We start from the raw sequence: 12066 nt of genomic DNA, 5'->3' as shown, positions 1-12066 counted from the left end.
ATTGTGAAATTATATATATATATATATATATATATATATATATATATATATATATATATATATATATATATATATATATATATATATATATATATATATATATATATATAAAAGTCGCAATTCCTTCCATCGATAAATGCGCGTGCTCGTTTGCATTTGTTGCTGCCGTAAAGCAATCCTATGTTTTCGGGAAATTTCGTACCCGCTCACCAAACTCCCAGAGCAACGTCGGTGTATTATCAAAATTTACATTTTTAAGATATATAGATAAAAATCTATAGCATTCCAAGTAGGAGAGAACCGGGCCGTAAGCTACAAACCAATTTTCTCAGAGCCCTGACTATATTTACGACCATTAACGGAGCTGCCGGATGTCACGTGATTTCGTCCGTTTCCCGCAATTACGTCAGAAAACGTGTTTTCCAGCGCTGTAAGTAAATCACTGAAGCGGTCATTTTGTTGTAATTACTTTGTGTTTCTCGGTTCATGTGTCATAGTAATGAGCAATAGACGTGCTATTTATGCTCTAACAATTCCTGAGGTTTTTAAACAAGTAAATAGACAGACATTGGCAATATAAATATATATTTGTACTGTGATAACATTTTAAATGTTATTTTAAAATGACATTTCAAATGAAAATTGTATTTTTTTTGCAACGATAAAGAACAAAAATGTTTGCCGTTACATATTAACATGGTCATATATGCATTTAATTAATCAGGAGTAACTAAAAACGTCTAGCTTGTATGGTTGTGCTGAAAGTAACAATGTACAACTCACGTTCAAAGTGAAATTATACCGTTCCACATTTGTCCAGAATACCACCTGGTGCCGATTGACCACACTTGTGAGTTACTGACAACAGCAAAAAATGACCCCTGTCCAAAACATTATCTTTTAAAATGAAGTTTTTCTAAAAAATGTTACCATCTATCGCTTCACACACTATACGGATACATTAGATTAAAAATAGGCCACAATAATAGACACCAAAGTGTTTTTTTATTTCTTAATGGAAAGCGGGACACTAATTGTCGAGAGTCAGTCTGAGATATGCATAATGTAAAACTTTCAGGCTGTTGAAGTTATGATGAATCAGGGATTTCTCTGAGGCAGGCTGATAATAACGGGGGGCAGCGAGTAGACAGGGTAGTATGGGTACTGGGGGTAGTACGGGTAGGATGAGTAGTATGGGTATTGGTAGTTAAAGTAAGGGTTTGGGAGGAAGTTTTCAGGTTTGGGAACAGGGATGAAGATATTCCTGGTGATGGAGTCTGTCTGAGCCAGTGGAAAACCAACAAGCCGCTGTTCCTAGATCAGTAAAAGAAAGAGAGATGTACACAGAGTTGTTTTGGGATGTTACTGTACAAGTATTTCTTTTACCTCATTTATCACTGGCTCATTATCACTGCCTGTGTCTTGCTCCACCTGAACGAAGACAGAGAACATGTTCAGAATTATGAAAGTTTCATATATTTTTAATACATTTACCATATGGTTGTTATTACTGAAACTTACTGGAGCACTGAGACAAAGACCAAGGATCGAAAACACTACAATGACTGGCTTCATCTTCAGGTTTTACCCTGAAATGCACAGAGGAATTGATATTTGTAAAAAATTAAAAATAAATAAAAGTAATGGTCCCAGTACCGAGCCCTGAGGAATGCCAAATGATTAACGAAGCTTAAGAAACTTGATATTGTCCATATCTGTCGATAATAAATGAGTAATAAATTGTGTCAAAAAACATAATCAGTGACCAGTAGCCACATCATAAACTTTGTAATATTACTATAATTAACATGAATAAAATATGATACATTTGAAAAATACCTTGCTGATCATACATAAAATAACTTTGAAAACCACGGTAACCGTAAGCCCTGGACTTACTTCTACTTCTAGACCTAATAATAATGACATGTTTAGATTTCAGAGTGGGCAAACACTCTCATTAGGATTTTCTCAAGCTTCTGTAAGAAGTGGAAAAACTTTGTCAAGTGACAAACTTAAACCAAAAAGAGTCCACATTAGTTCAACAGTCTTTAATTCTTTAGATCTTTATAGAACCACCTATATAACTGGTATACTCATACTACGATATAAAACAAAGAGCGTATTTCAATTTTTTTAAAGCTAATGAAAATCATTCTTCATAACTTCTCATGTTTCTTTGCTCAACCAAAGATAATACAACAAACCATTCCATAAGCTGTAGCTATGTATATATGCCCTTTGCCGCTCAAATTGAGGTTAACTGTACAATATATCATGCATGCCTGATAACGCAGTCAGATTTAAAATCGTAGATAACGTGCAGTTCTTATCTGAATGTCAGTCATAATAATTCATGCTGTTGAAGAGGAATAATTGCAATGTTGTAAACCTACCATCAAGTGAGAACCATCCAGCTCTGTTTTAGTGTTGCACTTGGTACATTTAAACGCCTCACGAGCAGCACGTCCACAAGCTATCCAATCAGATCACACCACACATCTGACCACAATGAAGCAATCACAGAGCTAATTCAGTTTCAACATCAGTTTATTGGGTCTTGAATGTTGTACAATCAAAACCGACGTCGTTCAGATGATATCGTTTATAGTCAGATGAGTAAAGAAACGTTGCATCAATTCTATTCGAAGGTTTAAAGTAAAGCAAATGGACATTTTAAGATTACTTAGAATGTAAAATTTGTCGAGTCTAGACATCATTACTGTCTTGTTTATGTCTCTAAGAAACTGCAGGTGTATTTGTCAAGACTTTCCCTGCTAATTTTAGAAAACACTGTCGTCCTGTACCTACAGCATCTTTGTATTCCACAGCTCTTATGTAACATGTTTAATTCACTTGATGAATTAACATTGACATTCTATACTTCAGTCTATGCTTACAATATTACATATGCTTATACACACACACACACACACACACACACTGTGTTTCCATGTTTTAAGGGGACATTCCATAGGCGTAATGGGTTTTATACTGTACAGACTGTATGTCTTATTGTCCTACACCTAAACCTACCCTTTACAGGAAACTATTGTCAATTTCTGATTTTCAAAAAATGTATTCCTGTATGTTTTATAAGCTTGTTTCCTCGTAGGGACCTAAAAAATGTCCCCACAAGGTCAAAATTTACTGCTATTCTTATCCTTCTGGGGGACATTTGGTCACCATAGCACACACACACACACTCGCTCACACACACACACACACAGTGTTTTTAAGTCATTTATATATTTTATGTATACATTGTAATTCATGTTGCAACATTAGATAGAAATAGTTTTTTTATTTCTGGTGAATACAGCAATTTTTGAAAGAAAAAAACAGTGACAGATTTGAACCAGAAGAGGTCAGCATCTCTCTGAGAGTTTTTACATCTAACACCATTAATCACACATAGATCTATCTATCTATCTATCTATCTATCTATCTATCTATCTATCTATCTATCTATCTATCTATCTATCTATCTATCTATCTATCTATCTATCTATCTATCTATCTATCTCTATCTATCTATCTATCTATCTATCTATCTATCTATCTATCTATCTATCTATCTATCTATCTATCTATCTATCTATCTATCTATCTATCTATCTATCTATCTATCTATCTATCTATCTATCTATCTATCTATCTATCTATCTATCTATCTATCTATCTATCTATCTATCTATCTATCTATCTATCTATCTATCTATCTATCTATCTGTCTGTCTGTCTATCTATCTATCTATCTATCTATCTATCTATCTGTCTGTCTATCTATCTATCTATCTATCTATCTATCTATCTATCTATCTATCTATCTATCTATCTATCTATCTATCTATCTATCTATCTATCTATCTATCTATCTATCTATCGGCCTGTTTGTCTGTTCATTCTAAAACAAGAAAGACACTTTAGGCTGACAAGACTTCTTGCATGTGGAAACCTCATCAAAGACTGGGTATTTTATATGAAGAAACAGATCTTTAGTCAGAATTATTGCCGAAGTGAACCTACTGTAATAATTTTGGTGGCTCTTACAGGTGCAGTAATTGCAGAAAATGTTGTGAATTTACCTTCAAGCAATAAATAATGAGTTCTTGTGTAATAAAGCAATATGCACATGTCTTTACACGGAGAAGCATACGGTTCATTAACCAGACTGTCATACATGCGACCACGTTTTGCGTAATAATCGTACAACTATTTAGATTGCAACATCAGCTCATTAGGACTTCCCAGTAAAAACTGAGGAATAAACCTCAGAATAAATGTTTTGGTGAACCCAGATATGCCTGGTACAACCAACAAAATATGACAGAGAGGTTTACCTACGTCTTCAAGCTCTGTTTGCTTTATAATGTGGTACAAGCATCGACAGAAGTAACTGCTATTTTGTCCTTAATAATGTTATTGAAGAACGGTGAAGATCGAATGCAACCACGTGTGATCTGGTTTAGACACATCGTCTCATTTACAGCTCCATAAACTGCAGGTGTATATTTCATAACTTTCCCAACAGTGACACGAAACCACTCCTATAACCAGAACTAAAAGTAATCATTGCATTCCTGAGGCACTTTTAATTAAAGCATAATGATTGTGTTTTGTTCAAAACATCATAACGCAGGCCTGTTCTGATTGGCTGGACAAACGAGTTACATGCATTCAAAAAGATGGTCGCTTGTCATTTAGCAGATGCTTTTATCCAAAGAAACTAGCACATGGTTTTTCAGTTTCGTTAAAAGGTGAGTTCTTTTATTCAAGTTAACTGATACGCGTATGTTTTGCATGCAACGTTTATAGATAGAATAGAAATGATTGTATATTTGCTCCTTCTGATCCTCTTTGTGTTTTAAAGCAGGTTTGTGATCATGAGGTCTGTGATTCTGGTGGTGTGGCTTATATTCTGCGGACTCTGTTTGTCTGTAGGTCATAATAATGCTTGTTTTGAGTAGTGGAATATGATGTTTGAGCCGTTTTTTGGTTACTGATCTTTTTTTTTTATTATTATTTGATATTTAGCATGGACTGCGTATGCGACCAGGCGACGTCCCTGTTAATGTTGGTGTGAGTATAGCAAGGCAAATTTGTATTTATGTTTAAAAAGTTGTATTTTTTCACTAGTGCTGCGGTTAATGACAGCTCAAAATGATGCTCGATGAAGTGAAAATGTGCTTTTTGTAGCTAAATACCTCAAGACGAATCTAACGTGAAGGTGATTTCTGTACATGACAGAGTCTGAGATTCATCCGGCGTCCTTTGGCTCAGCGGTCCATCAACACCATGACCAGTACGTACTTCTATCCCTCTCCGAGACTGGAGTACTTCAGTCCCTTCAGCCAGACTCCTCTGGGCAGCTCCTGGTACGCTTCAAACCTCCCTATGTACTATAACCCATCTCTCTATAACCCCCGGGTGTACACACACTACCCTCACATGAGCGGAGGTTACATGAACCCTCTGATCATCAGCGTGAGAGCCTCCTAAAGTGTGTCATGTTTTTATAAAATGTAATAAATGTATTCCAAAATCGGCTATTCCTCCTGTTTAGCCGTGATTTGGATAATTTGAAATTATTAGTCTATGATTTTTTATTATTATTATAGTAATGAAAAAAATAAATTATATATATATATATATATATATATATATATATATATATATATATATATATATATATAATTATATAAATAAATTATATATAATATATAAATATATATATTTAACCTCTTAAGACCCAATAAAAATATTAGGAAAATTTTTTGAATGTCTTTACATTGTTTAGAGCATTAATATAATGTGAAAAAAAAGACATGTATAAACATGCATAAGCAAAACTTTGTCTAAAGATGATTCTCAACTACGTTATAACTGAATTATTCGATATACCATTTTTCTCTCATCAAAATGCGTGTAAATGGTCATAAATGGGTTTTCTCTTTATATACAATGTATCTATAAGCTAAAAATAATTTGCATATTAATGTGCTTTTGGGGCAAGTGTGAAAATGTGAGTAATAATTGACCAGATTTTCATAATATATAATATTTCATACAATACTGAAACATCATTTCTTTCCTTGTTCGTTTGTTGTGTCTCCTAAAATGTAAAATAAACATGCTTATAGTCCTGCTTCTGAGGACATGCATGAAATCAACATGCTGTTTAGTAACAGAAAGTCATATTTTGATTTGAAACCCCCGTAACATTTACCTGAGATGTTGATTTATGACACACAGTTTAAATGATTATTACAAAACATTATCAATAAATACATTCTTGAAGATAGATGAGGGAGTGGTCATGATGAAGCATCATTTGGTATCTCAGAATTTTTATTTTTTAAGCATAAATATCTTTACTGCCTCCCACTGTTCATTCTAGTAACTGCACACTTAGACTTGTGGGTAATAATGGGTGCTGGTGCTGTAACTAAGCAGGCGTTTCCTCACGAAACGTGCTCATTTTTAGCATCTAGATTTCACTTTGCCCAGAAACTTGAATGTACATGTTACTCAATCAATAAATTGAGATAATCTCCACCTATAATCAAATCTCACGTAAAACTCGGTATGCGCGCATAAAAATACTTACGTAACGTGCTACAGATTTCACTCATCGTGACTTCCCAAGATCATCTGAAATAAATGGCGCTAAGCACTCGCATTTTTTTAATGCGGCCTGAAGTTAAACCGCAGGCATTTCAGCTTTTTTATGATACCTTTTATGTAACGATATATGCTTGTTAAAATGCCTGGGTGATCTAGATATGAACTGCTGCAGGCCACATACTGCCAACCAAAGAATTACTGAACGCTTTAAACGTCGTTAAAGCTAGGATCTGAAACCTTTAGACAAACGAACAGAACAAATGGTGTTCACGGCTATTTTGCATAAAATATTCACAAAGCCTAGTAATTAAATATACGCGCGCTTATATGTGTATAGCAGATTTGTTTCCGTTCTTTGATTCGTTTAACCGCTTAATTGTATAAAGTGTGCACGTCTTACTAGAGGATGTCTGTGTGGTTGCTGAATATTTTACGTTAGGTAACAAAAACCTAAGTTCCTAAGCTTAGATGCTGCTAGGTTAGCTTTTCTCAACCAAGCAGTTACGTCTAACCGGCAGGTGTCTAGGTGATTTTATTCTAGTGGATGTTTAAAGTTCTCACAATACATTTGTCTAGCATTTCTATCGTTTCATGACCTAACAAACTAGTTACGGTGAAATATGTAGCTATTTTTTGTCTTTCGAACAAATGGCGATTGGTCGTTATATAATACAACGACATTCACAGTTTTAGGTGTGTCTTTAGTTTCCAAATACTTTCTGGTCACGCTGTATAAAAATAAAATAATGAGATGGTACCTTGTGCAATCTGATCTTCTTTAAAGTATTGTGTAACATCGAGTTCATTAACTGTTTGTAAAGAAGTTTAGTTTTTAAAACAGACGAGGAAATATATCACTTTTTTAAAGGAACGCATCGGAAAATGACCGCATTACTGTGTGATTTTACATTAAGTAATATAATAGCATTGCAAAGACTGAAATAATAATAATTATTATTATTTTTCTATTGTGAAATAAACATTGAGGCTGTTTTGTGAAGTTAATCAAATGATTAAAATAAATAGATTTTTATTTTTATTAATATTTGCTCACCACTTTCAAGAATTTGTCTTTTAAGGAGACGGCAAGTTTAAGGTTAAGGTGAGGGATTACTAGCATATTGGCTGTTTATTACATATAAAGCACATATGAGTGGCTTATTCTGCATGAAAAAATTAGGAATTTACTGAGGCAAAAGTTTATAGTTAATAGTTGTCCTTAAAATAAAGTGTGACCAATTACTTTTAATATAGGCTACCTTTTGGTCCTTTAAAATAAAAAAAAATTAAAGCATCAATCCTTAGAGAAGAGAGACTTTGCCATTTTTGAAAACCAAAAAAAAAATCCTTTTGTGTTGCATGGAGATTTAAGGTCAAACTGTATTTATTATTATTATTTTGGGTTAACTTTTTTTCTCTAAGACAAGGCTGAAAATGAGAGTAGTTTGAAGAAACTCTGCTTAAAGGAACACTGCACTTTTCTGACAATAGGCTCATTCTCCAAGCTGAGTTTTTGTGGAGTGTTCCTTTAAACTTTACATTGTTTATGTGTGTTTCACATGAGTGACAAACAGAGCTGGTGAAACAGTCCACTGTAATCACATGAATGAAGTTACACAACACTGATTTATTCACTTCAGGTGTATCTGGGTCGCGTCGTTTTTATCCTCTTGAAGTGATTCTTCTTGACTTGATCCTCGGCTTTTTGTAGATGGTTTGTCATGATGTAAGAAAGCTCAGAGCTGGAAACCAGAGAGTTGCTGCTTTCTATCTTCACGGTCAATATTCAATATACTCCTACAGATGCAAACGTTAATACATTTTTTACGAATAGTCATCTGAATGACGTACAGTTCACCGGATAAAGATGTTCTGCTCACGTGAAAGTGTCATAGAGCCACTGTGTGTTTTTTCACAAGCCATTTGTGTGTTTATGTAACCAAATCTGCCATGATCAAACTTTCACAGAGTTTTAATGAAGCAATTTAATAGCGATACTGAAAACGTGGCATGGCACTAGTATTTAGTTTGTATTAAATGTAATCTGAGCGGATTGTCTCTCTTGCCAACAGATCATTTTGTACTATCGTAAATGGTTAAATGAAGTCAGTGGAGGTTGGTTAAAGGTGAAGTGAAATTGAAAACTGAGGATGCAGTGAATCTTCAATGCATCGTAATCGTGATCGAACCGAACCAGGAGACCAGTGTAGGTTCACTCTCCTAATGCTGAACTGCTAGAGTATGCTCGAGTACAGAATAGTGGAGATTTCAGAGGGCATGTGGCATCCTCAGCCACGCTTATGCAGAGAATCCGCTCTTTGACTATTGTGGTTCCCTAACCGAAGCCCCCTCGGCGTAGATACACTGCACACAGCTGGCCCAAAAATTTTTGGAACAACTCTCGTTTTGGCCGCATTTGGCCACAAGTGGAAGTGCAAGTCTTCACCAAGTACAAAATGTTCCTAAATCGAGATTCTTGTTGCTCCTGGAACAACGTTTCAATCAACCAATCAAATTACGAGAGAAAATTTTTCAGTAAAATCTGAAAATGTTCTCATGATCAGGGTTAGTGGCTTCTAGACCCTTGTAAATCTTTTCCCACTGTTTTAGGAATACATTTTTTGGACAGTAATGTTGATACAGGATCAGCAAAATCTGTAATATTTACTTTGGGGTTGGTGAAGTGTCTGCCCTGAGCAGTTAAACTTGTTTGTCCTGGGCATTTGAGGAAAATCTCACAGAAAAATCGACATATCCATCATCAAGCAGCCAGAATGTAAAACAATGAACAATGAAATTCTGTTCACAGTTGTTTCCATTTAAGAGAATGTTACAGGAAATACGTCATGTAGGTTTAAGTTGGTTTTGCTGCGAAACCAGAAATGTCTTTCATTTTGGTAAATTATGTAATAGACCCTTGTGGCTTCGCGACGTGTCACACGTATGTTCTATGTTTTTCCAATGTATTTAAGTCGTAAGATGTTTAGGTATTAGAATTAGGGATGTAGAATATAGTCATGCATGTTAATAAGCAGCTTGTTAGTAGTGAGAACTGGTCCTCATACCAAAGTGTTTCCAAACCCAGTCATTTTGTTCTGTTTCCACTTTCCTTGTGTCAATAAAACAATACTGCCACATTTAGATCCGATCTCTCATCTTAAGTGCAAACAGACTGTGCCCAACATTACATTTTGGAGCCATTAAATAAAATATTTTCTGGTAAATATTTTCTATTTCGCAAGGTCTGGTAGAGACCCGGACGTTGCATGAATGTTTTCTCGTCACAGCATCGTCATGGAAATTGCACCAAGCCCTGGTTTACTCACATCCATCCAGTATTTAAGACACAGTACCACAGATACCAAAGGAAATACAGACTGGGACAATAACTGAGCAGGAACATCTGTGCAAGGTAAGCTATTTATCTATTGCATATGTCTTTATTATTGCAACTGACTATTACATGAATTTAATCTGTGCTAAACACCGTTTTATTTAACTAGAGAATATTTTCACATTAGGTTCTTTTGAAGCTTTTGATTTGCAGGATGAAGACTTTACATGCAATGCTACTGATGCTGTTCGTCGCATCAGTTTTTTCAATGCCAGTAAGTATTCAGTGATGTTTACTTTTTCATTTTTTATTTTTACTATGATTTTTTTAAAATAAAGTGTTACTGTTATACTTCATCAACTTTCAAGAGCATATATACAGTACTATATACGACTGTTTCAATCCTCAGGGTTATCGGCGCAGAAGATCTGATTCATCAGAAGAATCGGAGGGTTCGGATGAAAATGATTCAATGGGAGCGTTCAGTGAGGAGTCAGAGTCAGTTGAGAATTCAGATGAGTCTAATGAATCTTCTGAGGAAATCATCAGAGTTGTTACAGCTCCTCCAACCATCACGACATGAGGCTCATAAGACATCACAAGCTGTGTCACTGGGGATCTGACAACTAAAATAATGGGCAAGAATAATAAAATCGTTAAAATATCTTGTATTTCTACTGTTTAATCATCTTTTAATGCAAAAAAAACACATTAAATGAGTAATGGTTCATAATAACATATATATATATTACTTTTAAATTGCATTTTCCTATTATGATTTTAAGTGCTCATTCAAAATAAAAAAAAAATCCTTCGTGCAACCAATTGTCATAATCATCATTTCAAGGTTTTTGTTAAATCAATATAAGCATCATCCTATGGAATTTTAAGCTCAAAACATCACTTTTAGGACTTTCCCCTCATTATTGTGCTAATTTGCTGCTTATTAATAGTTAATAGAATAGTTAGTTGTTAAGTTTAGGTGTTGAGTTATGTTAGGGATTAGGGATGTGGAATATGGTCATGCAGAATATGTGCAGTATGTTTAATTTGACCTGTATTAATTTAATGACACATCTACGACAATACTTTTTAATATAACAATTAATATTTTACAAGAAAAGAACATGTTCTTAATTATGTCTTCGTGCTCCATTTTTATAGTTGTATGGAAAACAACTGTACAGTTGTAATGTGATACAGTTACAGTATATATGCTTGTTAAAATGCCTTAAGAAAACTATATATATATGCTTCCAACCCAAAAGTCATTAGAATATGTCCCAGAAACCTTCCAACTGGCTGTTAAACTCTCATTAAAAAACAACATCATGACCCCAAATAATTAATTCATTACGGACCAATCTTGAATCTCCCTTTTCTGTCACAGATACTAGAAAGGTAGAGAAAAATGGTATCTGTGAGGATCTCCAGTCAGGATTTAGACCGTATCAGAGTATCGAGACTGCTTTAATTAGTTAGGAATGACCTGATTGTATCTCTCTATTAGTGCTGCTAGATCTTAGTGCAGCATTTTACACTAATATTTTGAAAAGACTAGATAATTACGGTAAGGTATCATGCCAGTCACAAGTGCAGTATGGAATACCCCAAGGCTCAGTACTAGGACTTTTCATGCTTTACATGCTACCCTTTGGAGATATCATGTGGAGACACGTCGTTAGCTTATACTGTTTGTTGATGATGCTCAGCTCTATATTTCTTCACGGACTTAAGCTTCTCCCTTAGAATGGTGCTAATCCTGCCATGTAGCGCTGGTATATTGGATGATGTCAGATTATATCATTCATTTGGAAAATTACAATTCTGACATCCCCGGTCATCGCTGACGTCTTCGGGGGTTGTTGAAATATCTGTCTGAGCAGCTAGACGTCTTTGTTCTAGGCATATGAGCTGTTACATGACATCAAAAACAGGAAATCTCACAGAAAAGCATATACATCATCATAATAAACAATGAGATTCTGTTTACAGCTGTTTCAATTTAAATATGCGATGCATGTCAGTGGTCATGTAGGCCGGTGGTTTAGGCTTAAAGGGGAAAATGTTTTTTTTTTGTGTAAAATCCATGAGCTTGTCTTTAA

General features: G+C 34.7%; 1 protein-coding gene and 1 long non-coding RNA gene across 2 annotated transcripts; one reads left to right on the top strand and one right to left on the bottom strand.

Annotated features, from left to right (window-relative positions):
- Window positions 1-986: 986 nt before the first annotated feature.
- On the bottom strand, window positions 987-2501 carry wu:fk95d07. The gene is made up of 4 exons (XM_043250222.1): window positions 2397-2501; window positions 1522-1589; window positions 1387-1431; window positions 987-1314 (listed from the first exon to the last, which is right to left on the bottom strand). Exons 2-4 carry the CDS (start codon window positions 1573-1575, stop codon window positions 1099-1101), a joined length of 315 nt encoding a protein of 104 aa, XP_043106157.1. The 5' UTR covers window positions 1576-1589; window positions 2397-2501; the 3' UTR covers window positions 987-1098.
- Window positions 2502-9885: 7384 nt separating this feature from the next.
- Window positions 9886-10632, top strand: LOC122352691. The gene is made up of 3 exons (XR_006251907.1): window positions 9886-10039; window positions 10149-10235; window positions 10371-10632. It is a non-coding gene; the product is annotated as an uncharacterized LOC122352691 (long non-coding RNA).
- The last annotated feature ends 1434 nt before the right edge of the window (window positions 10633-12066 follow it).

The sequence above is a fragment of the Puntigrus tetrazona genome, chromosome 10 (genome assembly GCF_018831695.1).
Source record: "Puntigrus tetrazona isolate hp1 chromosome 10, ASM1883169v1, whole genome shotgun sequence".
NCBI lineage: Eukaryota > Metazoa > Chordata > Actinopteri > Cypriniformes > Cyprinidae > Puntigrus > Puntigrus tetrazona.
Note: the sequence above shows the minus strand (reverse complement) of the source record. Positions and strands in the feature narration are given on the sequence as shown.

What these genes read in the sequence shown, in the direction of transcription:
- wu:fk95d07 (XM_043250222.1), bottom strand. Translation starts at nt 1,575, where the DNA reads ATGAAGCCAGTCATTGTAGTGTTTTCGATCCTTGGTCTTTGTCTCAGT. An exon ending in GTCTTTGTCTCAGTGCTCCA is followed by an intron (nt 1,432 to 1,521) that starts GTAAGTTTCAGT and finishes GTCTTCGTTCAG; the next exon opens with GTGGAGCAAGACACAGGCAG. An exon ending in ATGAGCCAGTGATAAATGAG is followed by an intron (nt 1,315 to 1,386) that starts GTAAAAGAAATA and finishes TTACTGATCTAG; the next exon opens with GAACAGCGGCTTGTTGGTTT.